General features: G+C 44.4%; 1 protein-coding gene across 1 annotated transcript in view; it reads left to right on the forward strand.

The window, feature by feature from the left end:
- The window catches only part of kcnt1b (potassium sodium-activated channel subfamily T member 1b), a 37,457-nt gene extending 20,387 nt beyond the window's left edge, over window positions 1-17,070 (forward strand). The window contains exons 16-30 of the mRNA XM_062542793.1: window positions 858-1,007; window positions 1,668-1,903; window positions 2,984-3,197; window positions 6,168-6,273; window positions 6,867-7,039; window positions 7,601-7,672; window positions 7,969-8,103; window positions 8,676-8,787; window positions 8,955-9,056; window positions 9,195-9,278; window positions 9,421-9,549; window positions 10,604-10,901; window positions 12,223-12,285; window positions 14,748-14,832; window positions 15,163-17,070. Coding sequence (XP_062398777.1) covers window positions 858-1,007; window positions 1,668-1,903; window positions 2,984-3,197; window positions 6,168-6,273; window positions 6,867-7,039; window positions 7,601-7,672; window positions 7,969-8,103; window positions 8,676-8,787; window positions 8,955-9,056; window positions 9,195-9,278; window positions 9,421-9,549; window positions 10,604-10,901; window positions 12,223-12,285; window positions 14,748-14,832; window positions 15,163-15,280 — 2,077 coding nt within the window. The 3' untranslated portion in view covers window positions 15,281-17,070. The remainder of the gene's footprint in view (window positions 1-857; window positions 1,008-1,667; window positions 1,904-2,983; window positions 3,198-6,167; window positions 6,274-6,866; window positions 7,040-7,600; window positions 7,673-7,968; window positions 8,104-8,675; window positions 8,788-8,954; window positions 9,057-9,194; window positions 9,279-9,420; window positions 9,550-10,603; window positions 10,902-12,222; window positions 12,286-14,747; window positions 14,833-15,162) is intronic.
- The last annotated feature ends 2,322 nt before the right edge of the window (window positions 17,071-19,392 follow it).

Consider the following 19,392-nt stretch of genomic DNA (forward strand, 5'->3'; position numbering starts at 1 on the left):
AGCCTCAATCTAGAATCCCCTCCTTGATTCTCCAAGGTGTGAGTACCTCTCGTTTTAATGAATCCTGATAAGTCTTTTACAGACACTGAAGCGTATAATATAAATATATATATATATACTGTAAAACTATTACACAGTAAGCCCCACATCTATCAGGCTTCAATCTCAAGTCATAAACTAGAAAAGCACTCAGACAGCGCAAACTTCCGCCAAGTGAAAACATAACCGCTTCCTGGATCCCAACGGTGATACGGATCACTCCCAAATTTAATCGGTTCTTCCTTGGGTCATTTCAGATCTTCCCTGAAAATTTAATCGAAATCCATCCAAAACGTTTTTAGAGTTATTTTGCAAACAAGCAAACAAACAAACCAACAAACAGACAGACAGACAGACAAACAAACCCTGATGAAAACCTTGGCGGAGTTAACTATTCCACAGTCAGCCTCACATCTATCAGGCTTCAATCTGAAGTCATAAACAACAGACTTTTCAGCTCTGAACTTGCCACTTTGCCTATGGTTTTCTTCTAAGGGAGCCATTTGCTCTTTTTCTACTCTGCTTCACTTGCTACTCTGCCTTTTGCACTTTGGATAAAAGCTCCAGCCAGCCAAATTAATGAAAGGAAAAGAACAACACAGTCAACCACAGTTTATTGTCTATTTTCTGTATAGTAATAGCACAATATTTCCGAGATGAAATGCCAGTCTGACCTCCTGACTACTACACGAGGAAGCATGTGTGTGGAGTGTGGACCCTTCAGATGCTTCCTGGTGTAGGCTAGTGTAGGTGGCCTGTAGTTGTGTCTCAGGCTCTGGTTTTCTTCTCAGGTCAGGTCTTGATCCTTCTGCTTGCAGGGAGGGCCAGCTCTCTCCAGAGCAGTGGCAGAGGACGTACGGCCGTTGCTCAGGCAACGAGGTCTACCACATCCGCCTGTGCGACAGCAAGTTCTTCGGGGAGTACGACAGCAAGAGCTTCACCTACGCGTCTTTTCATGCCCACAAGAAGTAAGCAGGAAATGTGCACAATGCGTTGAACCAAAGGGCAAAGAAAGGCACAGGCTCAGTTTCTCCGAAACGCAAGCTGTAGTGGCCTTCAGAGGAAAAGCTCACCCTGAGATGATGTCTTGTGCAAACTCAACTCTCGCAGAACAAGTGGCACACTTTAACAGGGGTTGAGAGTGGAGAGGAATCAGTGATTTCTCTGTTTTCGGATGGCTGTGCTAACTCGTTTCAGGTCATTTGCATTAGGATCTGCTGTATGTTATTCCAGAGGCAGTGCTGGCAGCATATTCATACCACGTCCTGTTTCATGGCTTAATATCCTAGGGTTTAAGAGGCCATTAATGTTAATGTTCACAGAGACATATTATGTTTCATGAATATCTTTTCCTCCCTTCTCTTGTAATATTTCAGCTATTTTTACCATTTACAAAGTCATGTTAATGTGTTAGCACAGGGGTAGTTTTACAGTCATGTGAAAATAAGTCTTTTTGAAATATCATTACGGTATTTATGTTATGTTGTGTTAGGTTTTTCTAGTTGTCAATGTGTTGCTAATTCTAGTCATTAACAATGCAATTATATAATTCTGCATAGTCCCATATTTTGAGCTCCTGTGTGGGTTGGCTTCAGACTGCAGTGATAAGACTGGTGTGGTTTCTCCAGGTACGGTGTGTGTCTGATCGGCGTTAAGCGCGAGGAGAACAAAAGCATCCTGCTCAACCCGGGTCCTCGCCACATCATGGCTGCCACCGACACCTGTTACTACATTAACATCACCAAGGAGGAGAACTCCGCCTTCATCTTCAAGCAGGAAGAGAAGCACAACAAGGGCCTGGCGTCCGTGGGGCTGTACGACGCCCCCTCCCGCCTGCCTGTTCAGAGCATCATCGCCAGTATGGGTGAGTGTGTGTGTGTATGTGTGTGTGTGTGTGTGTGTGTGACAGAGACAGAGGAGAGAGTAAGTGCCACCTAGAGTCACTGTTCTTTTCTCTTTTCTCTCTAAGATTAAGGCATTCAGATTGATAATAATTATGTCCACAAATGTTTTGTTTATGTTTTGCCATCTCTACCGCATAAATATTTCAGTGGCTAAAGTTGTCATCCCGCTTTCATTATAATAAATTCATACACCAAAACATTGGAACGTTGTTGGTTGTTTTTCATTTAAATAATACATAACCAACAACTACTCCACATATTTTCGAGGCATTTAGAGATGGAATAATAAGAGAACGGTCACTGCATGTTTGTGTTTAAAGCAAAACAATGTACTGTATTTTTATTATCTTAAAATAATGTCCCCCAGCTCATTTTGATGCCACGCAGACTGCAGTTTGTGACCGGCATGCCTGGTATTGCTCTATGAAGTGTTGTTGTTGTATGTAGGAGAGGGACCATTTAATAGGTTTTGGACGACACCCCCTTACCGTTACAGTAATTGCAGGGCTTAAAGTTCTGATCTCGCGCCTGAAGTTGGGTCTTTAAGATTTAACAATGAATAGTGTATATACCAGCTCCAGCATTTCTGGTAACCTCAGGCATGAAATTATTTCTTACTTTAAATCTAGTAAATGGGTAACCAGTAAATAGAAAAGAGATGAAACAGAGAATTTCTATTGTGTCACTGCGAGGCTTTTCCAGTCAGAGTGTACGTGCCTTCACCTCTTGTCTTTACTGCTGCATCTGAGTGACTCCTGCAGTGTGGTGGTGGAGCCTGTGATGGATGGTGTTCATAGTCCTGCAGGGCTAATTGAACAGTGCAAGTATAGGAACTCAGAGGCCTGCGTAACTCATGCTGATTGGTTTATGATGCCAGGACGTAATGAACACAATAAAATATGCTGCGGGAGTGAAAATCCTCTCAGTCCTGTTAATTTGATTAATCCTCCTGGCTTGAAACGTTCTGGCCGAGCGACAGGAGTCACATTCCCGTGTTTAACGCTCTCTCGTCTCGCTCCACCTCTCTCGCCCTGCCGCAGGGACGGTTGCCATAGACCTGCAGAACCCCGTGCCCCCGGAGGACAGCAACAAGCTGGGCGTGCCCACGGAGAACGGCGCGGGCAGCCGGCGGCCCAGCATCGCCCCGGTGCTGGAGATCGCCGACTCCACTGCCATCCTGCCCTGCGACCTCCTCACCGACCCGCTGGAGGACGAGACGCCCCAGCCCGACGAGGAGGGCCTGCCCAGCGCAGAGTGAGTCATCGCATCGCGCGCACTAAAAACAGGTCGAAAGGTGATGATGCACAGGGCAACGTTTTGAGCAGCGTTGCTGCCGGGCAGCGTACTGACCAGTCTTGTTCTGGCACGTTCCCTTTGATATTAGCCAGCAGTTTCTTTCTGGAGAGCCTAATGTAAACAGCCAGCAAGCAACTTGTTCTGATCCTCTAGTCAGAACATGAAGAACGGCTGATGTGATTGCCTGGTAACATGGCTCAAAAGTTGCCCTTTATATCATCATTTGTGCTCTCATCGCTTTTTTTTGTTACTGCTAAATTACTGAATGAATGTGAACTATTCGGATGTCACCTAACTGGCAGACTGTCAAGGCTTAAAGTTCAGAGCACTGTGCTGGAATTAATTCAGGCATGGGTTGGCCTATTTAAGATTTAAAAATAGGTAAATATATGGTGAATAATGGCTTCACATTTCTGAAAAGTTCAGGCACTGAGATTTCCCTTACGTTAAGCCTGGGGCTTTTATTGTTTCTCTCACATTGTTTATGCATTAATTGTTATTAGAAGCCCGGAGAGGGCTTGCCAGATTCAGTGAAATGTTTTCTGTGAAAAGTTGATGTAGCTCTTCTTGTTTTAATATTGCACTGCCACTGCCTGTTTCCTCCGTCCCCTTCAGTGTATGCAGCCATATACTCTGTGATATGCCGGCAGCACCCCAGTTTTCTAGCGGATAATCTGTCACTTTGAGGATCTTATGGTGGTTCTGGCAATTACAGTGGTTTCGTGAGCTTGTGTGTCTGTGCTAGATGTTGAGGTCTTGAACCTTGTAGCTAATTAGCTGCAGCCAGTGGTTTAATTCACCCTTCCACTGGTTCTTACGAAGGTTGCTGGGTGTCCTAAGCGAAGGGAGCGCATTTTCAACTGTCACAGCCTGAGCTGTGCACTCCAACGGCGTTATTAGCGGTTAATTAGCCAGACTCGTTAGCGTGACTGACAGTGTGCATTTAAGTTACAGATAAGATAATGGTGGTTGGTCACCCTATATTCTCCTTCAGGAAGTACGCTGAAGGTCTTCAACACCCTGTGGTATCCCTCATGCATATTCGGTATCCTACTGCTCCCAGTGCAGGCTGACCCATTGACCCCTCACATCTCACCTCAAAAGCCATCCTGAGGGCTCTCAAACTCCGCAGGCTGACAGCCTGACAACAGATCTCACATCTGACACCATACTGATAGAAGGGACACAGCAGCGCTTCAGCCTGCTCCTTTAATAACTCTGACCACATCAGCAAAGTGCTGGGCTGTTGTCAGAGAAGAGATGACAGTAGCCTAGAGAGGAACTCACATTCTCCACCTCTCCACATTGGACATTCACATGAGTCATAGCAAGAACAGGCATCTGTTAAACTGTGAGGATAACTCTCTAGGGGGTTGACACTTGGGTCAAGCAGTCGTCAAAACATCTTGTATCTTGATGTGACCAGCCAGTCCTGCATCTAAGTGTTTTTTTGATGTTTAAAAAAAGAATAATTATTATGGCAAATCACTGCCTTGTCTCACGCCAGCAGGCACACAGTCTCTGTAGGTGAATTTACGTCATGGGTGACATAAGATTTTATTTAATCGGATTAAAAGATATTGGATTTTTTTTTATTTTTTTTTATTTCATATGCTAGAATCCCTATGTTAGACGCCCACTGGAGTGCCCATGGAGTGGGTGTGAGATCTGCAGTGGAGTGCAGTATGCAGTCCTAATGGCTCATTATCTGAAGTCCTTTCCTGCTGTAGTCGCCTTGACAAAACAGATAAATGAGGTTGTTTGGCGACACCATTAAGACAACATCCTTGGTAAAAAGTGCAAAAATCAATTACCCACTCACACACCGCACATGCAGACCTTGGTGCTGTTGCTTGTTGACAGCACAGATAACACTGTTTGCGATATTCCTATACAAAGACCATCAACACAAAAGGGACCCCATCTGCCAAGCTGCCTATTCATTTGCTTTGAGGGTTGGGCCGGAATCAGTCAACACATTCAACAACGGCAAACACCTTCAACACAACAAGGTTTCACTTTTGACAATTTTGTGTCAGAGCTTTGTGTCCTCTGATTGAAATCTACTGTATGTTGTTGAGACCAAACTTGTCGTGACCCAATACCAACGTTGTTGAGAGCAGACTTGACAGGCTTGCTCCACGAATGACTGTCCCAGAAAATTCCACACAGCCAGCTATAACCAGCCCGCCAGACGGCAAGAGAGGCAAAGGCACAATTGGAGAGAAAAAGTCACATAGTGTCAAATCAAATCAAGAGGATCTGGGGGGGCTTTTGGTTTTGACTGCAATACGTGATGGCAGCTCTGCCTCTAAGATTTGCAAGGGACAGGGGACACGCCAAGGTGACAGGAAGTGGTCAGTGCACTCACACACACAGCGATGACAGGGACTGCATCAGCGGCCGTGTACGCAGAATTTATTTTACGTTTTTGTTTTCGTTTGTGCGTTAAATGGCCGCAAAACTCCACTCTCTGACCAAGAACGTCCCCAGTGTCCCACCTCCTCATCTGAGACTTTTCCCTGGCCAAAAGAAAAAGCAGGCACTTTGTAAAACATCTCTGGGACTTCCCACAGAATGGCTGACGGGAGGTTTTCTAGGGACAGTCTTCCCTAATGAGCCTCCGATTTGTGCCTCTCCCTCCAAATGCCTCTCCTAATGCGCCCCGCTGGGACACGACTAATGCAGTGTGGCGAACACACGCCGGCTCCTGCCAGCGTGGGTCCACAGCGCCTACCTGTGGCGAAACATTAACATTGCAGCCCTATGAGTAGAGCAATTCAGCTCCGTTTGAGAAGCGCGGATGAAGTCGTTGAATGTGATGCAGAAGAACGTACAGTATACTCTCCACTGTCGAGAAAGAAGCAGTCAAAATGCATCTGTGCTCCCTGATGAGGGTATTTGACGTTGTATTTGTCTGCATTTCAGGTATGTGAAAGGATATCCACCCAATTCGCCATACATTGGGAGCTCGCCAACCCTCTGCCACCTCCTGCCTCAAAAGGCTCCATTCTGTTGCTTGCGACTCGACAAGGTGAGCCGCCCACCAGATCCTTCCCAATTAGCATGAGAAAAACAAAGCAGCCTTGGGTTGCGTAAGGACAGGCTGTAACAGAGTGTGCTGGAGAAGGGGGGAGATGAAGAAAGTAGAATTTTTACATAAAAGATAAAGGGGGTGGGGAGCAGCCCCTGCATACAGTAATTTAGCAGTGTGCTGTGTGCACAGCTAACCTACTTTCCTCACAGCACTCTGGACTGAAAAAAAAAAAAGTGTTTAAGTGGGCCATTATAATTTGTTATTTTTTATGAACAAAACAGACTCCAATTATATCGCTGTCGCCAAGGAATTAACTTTTTTTTTATTATGCAAGAGTGATGACTACATTTAAACGAGCCCTATGAGTACCATCCAAATAATTTGCTCTCCTGACCTTTCCTCGAGTTTAACTGCCACAGCCAGCCTAACTCCCAGTCCTGTACAGACATAATGACCTTTGATTCTAAGTAAAAAAAAGTGAGAAAAAAGAAAAAAATATAATTAAAAAGTATAGAAAAAAGTATCAGTTTTTTATATAGTTGTCATGTGTATTCTGTGCTATAACATGGAGTCTTTGTCCCATTCTATAGGGCTGCAAGCACAACAGCTTTGAGGACGCCAAAGCGTACGGCTTTAAGAACAAGCTCATAATTGTGTCCGCCGAGACGGCAGGGAACGGCCTGTACAACTTCTTAGTGCCGCTGAGGGCTTATTACCGGCCAAAGAAAGAGCTCAACCCCATCGTGCTGCTCCTGGACAACTCGTAAGAGAGCCACCGCTCCCTCACCAGCTGATACAGGGGGTTTAAAAACTAAGCTCTAGCAACTCTTCAGGGGTTGGTTATGAGAAAAGAAAACTGTTTTCTCTTTATTAATGGTCAGCCTACTTCAGTTTCGGACCAGGTTATTTCAGCATTAACTCTTAAGACTTTGGCATTGTTTAGTTCTTTAGTCTATTACTGTTGCTGTTTTGAGTCCACTTCATCGATTCAGTCATTGTGAATGTTGAGTGTATGCTGAAGGACGTATTGCCTCCTGTCCTGTATAAGGACTATTGTACCCAGTGAAGTTTGTCTACCCACAGATTATAACTCTTAAAATAGCAAGGCATGGATATTCTTTTAATAGTGCCCTTTTATACATAGCTCAGCCGCATATTCAATCAGAGGAGTTTCCATGGCAATGCTATAAGCCCGCCTACTTCTCAGGAGGAGCAGAAAACGAGCAGTTAATTAGTCAGACAAATATGTACATAAGGAGTTTGGCAATGCTCCAAAAGCATGGTGAATGTGCTGAAATCTTAACTTCCTTATGTTCCCCTGCAGGCCTGATAATCACTTCCTGGAAGCCATCTGTTGTTTCCCCATGGTTTACTTCATGGTTGGAAATATTGACAAGTAGGTCTTAGTCGACTTAGTCAAGAAACATTACCACAGTTCTTTGTAGCCTTTTATGACTAGTATTATCGTCATTTAATAGCATATCACAATCTTCTTGAAACTTAAGCATTTGTTGTAATGAGTTGTAACAAGCTGTTATTGCCTAGGCCTTACAGTAAATGACAGTAGTGCTAACAACGGATGCTTTGTTGACACTGAATCATTGATTGAAGCATTACTCCCTGTTGTCAGCACATATTGCCTTGTTGAGCTCTGAATATGAATCATTGATTAGCGTCTGTTGTCATGGGCAGCCTGGACAACCTGCTCCAGTGTGGGATCATCTACGCTGATAACCTGGTGGTGGTGGACAAGGAGAGCACCATGAGTGCAGAGGAGGACTACATGGCCGACGCCAAGACTATCGTCAATGTACAGACCATGTTCAGGTACAGCTCAGGACTCTACTTGTACTACATCCAGACAATAAACAACACAACACACAGGGGAGCTACACCAGGCGCCTAACTGAAGCGTTGAGTTGGCGACGCACATGCTGCAGCAGTTACGTAATAATCACTATAATCAATGGAAGTAGCTACACCAGACACGACAGTGGGGCGTACGTTAGGAAAAAATAGACCCGTCTTCTAAAATGGATTTTATGCGTTGCGAGCAGAACGCTTTAGTTACCCGCCTGGTGTAGCTCCCCTGTAAAACTGCTGCCTTTACAGGCCACGTTCAGGAGAGGTAACCGATTTCCCAGTGGAAGTTCTCTGTGCTATTCTCTACCAAGTCATGATTGTAATTGGCAGGTTTCAGGCATGTGAGGGAACATGCCATCGTAATCAGTGATCATTCTTACAGTGAAGTAAGCTGTGTTTATCCCCATTCTCTGCCTGTGTCCCTCTCTCTTTGTCTTTCTGTATCAATTGTTCTTTATTTCCCCCTCTCTCTCTCTCTCCTGCTCTCCATATACAATTATTTATCTCTCTCTCTCTCTTTTCTTTTGAAACTTCAGGTTGTTTCCTAGTCTCAGTATTATCACTGAGCTCACCCATCCGTCCAACATGAGATTCATGCAGTTCAGAGCCAAAGACTGTTACTCGCTCGCTCTCTCCAAACTGGAGAAGGTAAAGGCTGGACACTGACCATAACACACATGTCCAGTCAAGTCATCAGCTGTTGCAGTTGCACTCATATTTAAATGGAAAGAAATAGAATAAGAATAAATATGTTATTACATGGAATGCTGATCATATAACTGGCTTGTAATTTTTTTCCCGTTTATTTTTTACAGATAGAGCGTGATAAAGGCTCAAACCTGGCCTTCATGTTTCGCCTGCCGTTTGCTGCAGGACGGGTGTTCAGTATCAGTATGTTGGACACACTTCTGTACCAGGTTAGTGGGAGAATCAGAGAGTACCTGAGAGTGCCAGTTTGGATCCAACAATGTGCTGCTGATGTTCTGCTGTGCCATTCTGAGCACTGCCTGTCATGTGTGGTCTCTAACTTCCTCCTTGCTGCTGTTTGCGTGCAGTCCTTTGTGAAAGACTACATGATCACCATCGCCAGACTGCTCTTAGGGCTGGACACAACGCCAGGCTCGGGATACCTCTGTATGGTAAGAGCAAGAGAATAATTGACTTTAGCCCAATGCTAAGGTGGTGCACAGTGTTAAGGTTTTCTGAAGTGTGTGTGTGTGTGTGTGTGTGTGTGTGTGTGTGTGTGTTTGTTGTGTGTGTGTGTGTGTGTGTGTGTTTTAGATGAAGGTGACAGAGGAAGACCTATGGATCCGGACGTATGGAAGATTGTTCCAGAAGCTGTGCTCCACCAGTGCAGAGATTCCCATTGGGATTTACCGCACCGAGTGCCACATGTTCTCCTCCTCAGAGGTACAAAATGGACCCTCAAAATCACCACCCTCCTCGTGCTTCTCTCACGTCGCTATGGACTTATTATGGGATTTCAGGCTCGTGCTATTTCACTGCGAAAGGGGTCTCACGCTGTGCTTCGGTAGAGGATATATTTGTAGCCAATTCCTTCTGATTGCGTGTTTCGAGCAGCACATTCATTTCCCCTGAAAAGGCTTTGTATTCACAGCAAATCCAGTTATATAATAATTTCCTTTCATTGCCGAGCAAATCATTCGCTGTGACATTGGTTATTATTTTTTTTTTCAGGGGTTGAAATAGCCACGCGTTGGCACATCAATACATCACCGGTCTGTGTTTACTGAAATGTGCTGTGCTATGCTGCGCTCACAGTCTTAGAACAAAATGTAACAAATGAGAAATGAGTGGTTCCATGCTACAGCTCTGGTAATAGTTGAACTGCACTGTGATATTCTCTCAGGTCTTGAGACCTGGCAGAGCACGTAGCTCAGTGGTAGCGTGCGGTCACCTTTTTGGCCTGGGTTGATCTGCAACACAATGGTAATGCATCCTGGGGGAGTCTATGGTCTATGGCAGATTCAGATTCAGATTCAGACAACTTAATTAGTCCCCGAGGGGCAATTCGGTTTACAGCCAACCCGTCCATGAAGGGTTTAAAAGTTTGAAAAGTGCATTGGCACTCACTACTGTATATAAAATGTATGCAATGACCAAAATTGCCTGTATTGAAACCGATTATAAGCACTAGCTAAAGGGAGTGTGTGAAATTTGAGTTGTTTTGAATGCACCATTGTCCATAGTGGCACTCTTCCATTGACTTGCCTTCAAGAAAGCTCCTCTTGAGATTAAAGAAAAGAAGTAGTTTTATGAGAGAATATCTGAGGTTGGCTGGCTAGCACACAGACCCAAAGCATACTGTAGATGACATCCGTTTATCCATTTATCCGGTTATTGCTTCACACATTTCAAAACTAAGCATCGTAATACAATAACACAGTAGCCCCTCTGGTCTAATCTCGGTGCGTACTGTACCGCGCTTCTTCCCTCTCGGCAGTCCCAGGTGTCCATGAACATGGAGGAGTGCGAGGAGTCGCGGGACCGCCGCGAGTCGTGGAAGGAGAAGCCGTCGCACCGCTACTCCATGGGCAGCGACCAGTCGGACCACCCGCTGCTGCGCAAGAAGAGCATGCAGTGGGCGCGGCGGCTGAGCCGCAAGAGCGCCAAGCCCGCCAGCCGCGCCGAGCGCATCAGCCAGCAGCGCCTCAACCTGTACCGCCGCTCCGAGAGGCAGGAGCTGTCCGAGCTGGTCAAGAACCGCATGAAGCACCTGGGCCTGCCCACCGTCGGATACGGTAATCTCACCAGGAGCACAGGGATCCAGTTCATTAGTACAATTTAAGATAGATAGATAGATAGATAGATAGATAGATAGATACTTTATTGACAGATGTCATTGATAGAGGACTTTATTGAAATTCAAGGAGAGAAATGTGAAACTGTATTCATAAAGTATTACAAGTCACTTACTAATTGAATATTATATTATTATCTTGAAATAAATCAGGTTAGACAGTATTAACTTGTGCAGTTAGTTCATACAGATAACTTATTTCACTGTGGCATTTTTAGAACATTTAACGGTAATAGATGCAATGCGATAATAAGGCTTATCCATCTTTTAACATTGTCCCATCTCTCACCGTTACATTACATTACATCTTGACTTCTCTTTTTCATCTTCATCTCACACCTTCCTGTGTCTGTCTGTGATTAGAGGTTCCAATAGTCTGGCAAATAATGAGATTGATTATTTAATCTGTTTTTACTTTAGAAGGTTACTCAATGTTATCATTTCGGCTCAACAAAATATAATGAAGAGAGGATAAGTGTTCTGCTTCATCATTTTAATAGTCTACTCTGTCACCGCCAGATTTGAATAACTTTCAGATTACCCTCAAGTTCCTCATATTAAACATATTAATTCACTATCTTATTTCTCACTAACAGAGTAGTACTGCCTATTACATCTGAATTATGAGTAAATGACGTACAGTTGATTGCCCATGACATTAGTCATATGCAGCAGAGACGTACTCTAAACCAGATTAGACCGGTTCTAAACCAGTGCTTCCCTCTTCAGCGAGTGCTGCTCATCCACGCTCATGATTTGTTTTGCACGATGCCCCCCTCTCTTGGCACACTCTCTCACATTTCACATTCTTTTCATGTTAATATTTTATGACACGCTTTGTTTTCCGTAAAAGATAACACATACAGTAGAAAGAATATGCATCGGCACATTGGTATGCATACTCATAAGTCTTAAAGGGGCAATTGCTCTGTCGCTAGTTTGGAGTTTAATAAGGTTTTAAACTCCAACTTCCAACTCCAACTCCAGTTTAAAATCACGTTAAACTCCAATCTAGCGACAGAGCAATAATTGCCCCAAAGAGTTTTTCTTACACTGAGTGTGCCGAGTGTGAGGGAGCTCTGATTCAATTTCATTTCAATTTCATTTCAGCATGACTTGCTTGTAGCACTCTCTTCTGTCTCTGTCCTTTTCCTGTTCTTGTGATGAAGTATGTGTTATATTGCTGCTGCTTGGCTGACCCTGTCTCTCTCTCTCTCTCTTCTCTGCTTCCTCTTTTTCTCTTCTTTTCCCCTCTTCTTCAGAGGACGTAGCTAATTTAACCGCAAGCGATGTGATGAATCGTGTAAATCTAGGATATTTGCAAGGTAATACCTTCCAAGGACGCGTCACTGGGGTGTACCTGTCACAAGTGTTTGTGTGAATTGTTTTGCTGCCTTGTTTTTGACGCCCCCTGCTGACAGAGACCACAAATAACTTCATAGCACCACCGATGTCCAGTATCCAATTAACAGTCTCTCATTTATTTTAAATCCACAGTAATCTGATACTTCAGATATGTTCAGTGGTAACTGGTGGGAACATTTATATGAGCAATTACAGCATTATTCTCTGCATTTTAAACTCAGTCCCTAGTATTTGACGGTTAATGAGCATTTTGATTGCATTATGTATTATTAGTCATGCAGATTTTACCTCTTTATAGTATCACACGGAATCGCTATAAAACACCCCACAAAAAAAATCCACAAATCTCTTAAACTGCGATTCCTTTTTGTGTTGGGTCCTTAATTTGGTATGAGCACAATTTGGCGTGTCAATGTGTCTTAATTACTTCATTTCCCTCTGCTTAATTAAGTGAGCAGATGAGATGGCTTGATGATGAAAGTGAGCAGGGGTTTGAATAGAGGCCAAGATGCTGTCTGGGAAATCTGCATCACTAATATCAGGCTCTCAGTTAACACTTTTTTTGAACCCAGTTCTTAACCACCTTCAGTCAATCTGAAGAGATAAGATGTGTGGCCTCAAATGTAGAAGATATACCCATACACCCACACACATATACACATACTGTATATATGTGCACACACACAAACACACACACATATCCTCACAAACATCCGCACAAACACACACACTGTATACACATAATACACACATATACACATGGACAATCCAATGCCACAGGTAAGCCGGTCACGTAAGGTTCATTTCTGACCCTCACAAAACTGTACGTTTGATGACAACACCAATGACCCTTTAGCTCTGGTTTAGCTCCCAGTGGTTTATTCCCCATAGAGGATGAACAGACATGGGCTGGTACAGGTGACATGTACACACCTGGGTCTTTAGCACCAGGATTTGAGGGAACATGGTTATTCAGGAAGGCCTTCTCAGACCCTTCAGCATACAGTGATATACACCATTCTTGCTCCATTTAGGCTAACTACAATCTATTTGTATTCCCTCTGTTTGGTACTGACTGAAGGTACTGACATGACAAAGGTTACTTACTTGACAGGTACTTGCTGAATGTACCGTCACTTACAGTACGGACATGGCGAGGGTCTGACTGCAGGATGTTTTGGTCAGAGTGGAGCAGAACACATTGTGTCTGTTTGAAAGGACACAGTCGAGCTCTAGTTTACTGGTCGCACACTTGCCTTGTAACACATGCTCTTTAGGACCGAGCATGTGTTTTTGGAGTGGGCACACTTCCTGGTTGAGAGAGTTGTCAAGCAGCTGAAGTGGTGACTGCCGCGGGTCGTAGATGGTGGAGCATTGCCCGGTAACCGTACGGTTATAGGCGCGTCCCTGCACAGACACTGTTGTATGTTGCACCGCCAGCGTACGGCATACAATAGAGTACAGGGTGGACGTTGACAGCAGAAGCAGTTTTACGAGCCACCACACTCACTCAGTCACACACACTCACACACACACATGCACGCACACACACACACACACACACATAAGCCCTCTGCTCATATTCGTACATGGTAAACATGTCCTGGTATGTGTCCTTTCAAAGCCCACGCTGAATGTCTTTTGCTTCACTCTGGTCGGTCGAGCCTCGGCGAGCTTGGCTAGGTCACCTGACGAATGCTGCAAGCATGCCTCTGTGTTGCTCTTGTCAGTTGGCACTTGTCTGTTGGGAGCTGTGTGTTGGCATGGCAACCTGGCGACTTTGGTGACATTGTGAGACTCAGTGATTGACTGGGGGGAGGTGGGGGGGTTTCAGGGACGTGGACTTGTGGGGGGGGGGGGGGGGGACTTTTTGTTTCTGTCCTTGGATGCGGACCTTGTCTGCATGCCCCTCAGCGCATGGGAGATCTTGCTGCTGCATGGGCGTCCTGTCTTAAGCCGTGCCCTGTCAGTAATGGTCAGTCCTTCTCTCTCTTTCACTCGGCTTGGCACACGTTAAGTGGCAAACACAGGTGGGTTTCGGAGCAGTGAAGTACTTTCCAGTAAATGCTTAGTTTTGTTTATTTCCACTTCCCGCCCCGCCAGCGCCAAGCTACATCTACTGTACGTCATTCCCAGGTCGACCTTCCGCTAAACATCACGTAGACACACCGCCTCAGTAGTGTACACACACACACACACACACAGGCACACACACAGACACGAGACCACACACTTACATGCCCCCTGCCCCCTGCATAGACACATTTTTTTTGGCCCACTTGGATTATGTTATTGGAGTGTTGTTCTATATTTAAACTTGAATGCTTTCTGATTAGAGCATAAGACATAAATAACAAATAGAATGTACTTTGTCGTGTTTGACAGATCTTCCCCCGATTTTGACTGACGTTTCTTTTCCCAGACGAGATGAACGATCAGCAGAACACGCTCTCGTACGTGCTGATCAACCCGGCGCCAGACACGATCCTCGAGCTGAACGACATTGTGTACGTACCCATGCCCACACCGTAGCTGGATCTCGACCGCCCGCTTAGGCACTGAAACCAACACCGGAGATTGACGCACGACAACCCCGCCAATCAAACATGAGTCACATCTCCATTTAGAAACAATTGCACGCTCACATGAACCCCAGCCAGAGCTCTCTGTCTAATGAGTTATCGGTTTCATGACTGGGAGGTGTGTGGTGAGTCATGCCCATGGAAGCAAAAGTGGCAGCCAATCAAAAAACAAAGCTCCTCTCCGTGTTGAGTGTCTCTGTGTGTAATTATTCTCCCGTTTTGTTCGTTTTTCTCTCTTCTCTTTGTTCTCTTCAGTTACATAATTCGCTCCGACCCGTTGGCGCACATGCCCGACGATATGCCGGGCGGGCAGCCAAGTGCCAAGGTTCACCAGGAGTACACCGCCGAGACTCGAGACGAGACCGACCTCTGAGCGTCACGCCAGCATCCCTCCGACTGCCCGGCCCCCTGACCCGCCCTCTCCCTCCCCCCTCCAATGTCTCCACGAGAGCCACCACAGAGCCTTGTTCACTCCCCCTCTCCAGCCCTACACTAGTGCACCCTCTCTCACACACACACACACACACCCCTCACACACACACACACACACACCCCTCACACACCAACACACTACCAGCTGCCATGAGGTACACACACATGCCACACCCCACCTCCACTCTTCACCTGCTCTTCTCCCCCATCTGCTGGAGTGGAGACCTGCTGCTACTGGAGAAGAAGAGGACAAGCCATCCATTTAGTGGCCATACCAAACATTACCACTCACCTGGTTTACACTATACTATCCATACCAAACACTACCACTCACCTGGTCCATACTATACTATCCATACCAAACACTACCACTCACCTGGTTTATACTATACTATCCATACCAAACACTACCACTCACCTGGTTTATACTATACTATCCATACCAAACACTATCACTCACCTGGTCCATACTATACTATCCATACCAAACACTACCACTCACCTGGTTTATACTATACTATCCATACCAAGCACTACCCCTCACCTGGTTTATACTATACTATCCATACCAAACACTACCCCTCACCTGGTTTATACTATACTATCCATACCAAACACTACCCCTCACCTGATCCATACTGTACTATCCATACCAAACACTACCACTCACCTGGTTTACACTATACTATCCATACCAAACACTACCACTCACCTGGTTTATACTATACTATCCATACTAAACACTACCACTCACCTGGTCCATACTATACTATCCATACTAAACATTACCCCTCACCTGGTTTATACTATACTATCCATACCAAACACTACCACTCACCTGATCCATACTATATTATCCATCCATTTAGTGGCCATACCAAACACTACCACTACCACTCACCTACTCAACACCATACTGGACTCCCATCACACACTGAGCTCATATAATGCAAATTCCATAATACCATATTATTGCTACAAACCCTTTCCTACACACACACACACACACACACACTCTTATATCACTAATACATACAGAACACACAGTGCATAACATATGGTACACACTGTTCACATTTTTTTTTTCAACTTCAACGTTCATATTCGTTCCATACTACAGGTCCAAGCCATTACCCATGTACACTCTGGCCTCCAACAGCTACTGGCGGTTACTGTTCAAAGGAAACACTTTCTAGTTCCATTTATCACTTTTATATGAGAAGGTTTGGAGGGTGAATGTGTTTGAAGGACCAAAAAGGCCAGAGAGTCCCTTTTGTACCAGTGCAGTGGAGAAGAAAGGGGTCTTTTCTGTAGCTGGAAGTGGAGATCAGATCAGATTTGAGTTACTTGTTACTGTCACATTTCACAAATTTCTGTACATTTTGTAAAGCACAAATCTTTAAAGAGATTTCATATCTGCACTTTGCTAAATCTGAATCACACTGATAATCTATATGAATGACCCTCAATGCAAAACTTGAATTATGTAAACAAATAATGACACTGACGAGTTGCTCCTTCGGAGAATCTATCAAAGCAAGGCTTTAATCTTCGCACATAGCTTGTCAACGCGTATTGCTATATTTTCCCTCAAGCTTGTTAAAGCTCTTCATTTGTCTGATCTAATGCATGTCTGTAAACGGAGTACATGTTAACTTAAAAATGTTAACTAAAAATGAATCAAAATCCTCATAGCAAAACATTTTTAATACACACCAGATTCTGGTTTTCCCCGGCTCTTTTTGAACGGTGGGAGCGGGGGGCGGGGGGGGGGGGGGGGACTGGACCTTAGCAGTAGAAAGCCCTGGCAGTTGAAACATAAGGCCTCTCAGAAAAGCTCTGTGTAGCGCAACAGACCTTATGAAGCCACTTGCATGTCAGTGGTCCAAACGCTCTCTACAGTACGTCACGTTGTCAGGGCAGTGTTGGGCAGTGAGCACTCTGACCCCTATTCTCTCTGACACACTCAAGCCTGAGTGTCGATGGCCACATTCCCCCGAGAGGTGGACCGAACCAGGGCTCTCTCCCTCTCCCTCTCCCTCTCTCTGTCTTTCTCTCTCTCTCTCTCTCTCTCCCTCTCTCTCCTATGTCAGTTGACCAATCCTCCCTTCAGGCAAATGCCAGCTCTCCTCGTGTTTTATAGGACTACAAATACATGTCGAGTGGGCAGTTTTCTTACCTCATAGGTTACAGGCTGGCGTATGGTACTTTGTATCGAAGAAAAAAAAACAAAAAACCTTTCCCCACCCATATGGGGAGAGGAGCAGTAAGGGCACTGGGGAAGAGAACCAGATCTTTCCTAGATATTTTTTAAGAGTGAATTTGGGACGTAGAAGGTTGGTGCTCTGGATCACCTCCAGAGCGTCAGCGTTGTGAAGTGCACTGGCTACATGTGTAAATGATATTGTCATGTACAGATATGTAAATGCTTTCGGTAACATGAGATATTTGATCAACTTTGATCAAAGTGGTAAGCATTTATTTCTTTCAATGTCCATTATAAGCTGTTCTTATATCTATAGTTTGTGATTTTATTCACTGTATATATTCATGAGATGAATTTAGTGATTTCTATGTATGTTCCTGCTTATTTAATATTATTTCAATGTTAATTATTGGACATGAAAGGCATTTGAAAAATATCTTGCACTAAGCTCTACCTTGAGAAAAGGAGTGAAGAATAGCATGACCCTTTAAACTTTAAACCACACAGTTGAGGAGCGCAGCATTTTAATCAGACACTGGACTTGGCTCATTAAAACTCTTAGGTTTATTTATTTATTTTAGTTTTTTGCATATAGACACAGCTCCAAGGCAGTCATGCTAGACTCTGCGAAAGGTTTAAAAGGGCATGGAAGGAAAGGGCACAGTTAAGAGGGAAACCGTGTGTGATGAATCTTTTTTATCAGAGCAGTTCAGCAAAGACACATGATGTGATGTCTGGACTGGAATGACTTGAATATCATAGACTTTCTGAAAGTGAATGTGCTTTGTGTCTGTGTCTCTCATTACAAGGACTTTAGTTATGTGCAGAATAATCCAGCTACGCCTGTTCTGTATCAGCATATCTTTCAAAACTGGCCATTGGCAAATATCTCTGTTTAGTTTTACTTGCGTCATAAGCCTTAAAAATGAAACTTTCCCCATCTGACTTTGCCAAAACATATTCCCTCCTGGGCTATAGTTCACACTAAAAAATGGGCCTTGCCATTGAGATCAAGAGAACCCTTTTTTTTTGATCAACAGCCATATCCAATACTGCATGTCGTAGTTGATCAGTAGTGCCTGAGGGTGGTTCTGATGTACCCAGAAGACAGTGGCAGCATGTGCAGTATGCGTAGGACAGACAGCCAAGTAACACCCAAAGGCCACTCCACCCAGTATGCCATGGAGCATGCCACATCTAGGAACATTGTGCCAAAGCAGCAGCCGTGGCCTTTGGTGAGGGCTCTAATAGATCACTGAAAGCTAAGCTATTGCTCGATAGCATTCTCTTACTCGTAAAAAAGGCCAGTACTCCACTGAAAGCTTACCAGTATTGCTTCTCTCGTACCATTTGTCATGAAGGATATGCACCTAAAGCATGTTTTTTGAGGTATAGCTTGCTTTTTTGTTGTACAACTCTGTATCATGATCCAAAGGTGATATTACACATCACTGTTTCAGTTTTTTGAAGTACCCTGTGAGTCTATGAGTAGAAATAGTTCACATGGACCTTGCATGCCCATTGTTTTGCCAAAATGATCAAAATATTACATTTGTAATTACCTATTTATGTTGTTTATTTGTTTTGTTATGTTGACATTTTTAAATGTCCAGAGAACAAATGTGTCAAAATTAATTTTGTACAATTTCTTATTGGAAGTATGTGTTCCTCTTGACATGCGAGACTGAACTAATAAATGCTGCATGCAGCTAAAAACAGTGTGTTGGTGTGTGAGAAGACGTTCAAGAAGAGTAGCTGTGTGCACATCCCACCTTGCATGTGCAGGACAAATGGAGAGTAACTATGGAAGAAAAAGTAATGTCCGCAAGACTGATAAATGCTCCCGG

The sequence above is a fragment of the Sardina pilchardus genome, chromosome 8 (assembly GCF_963854185.1).
Source record: "Sardina pilchardus chromosome 8, fSarPil1.1, whole genome shotgun sequence".
Taxonomy (NCBI): domain Eukaryota; kingdom Metazoa; phylum Chordata; class Actinopteri; order Clupeiformes; family Clupeidae; genus Sardina; species Sardina pilchardus.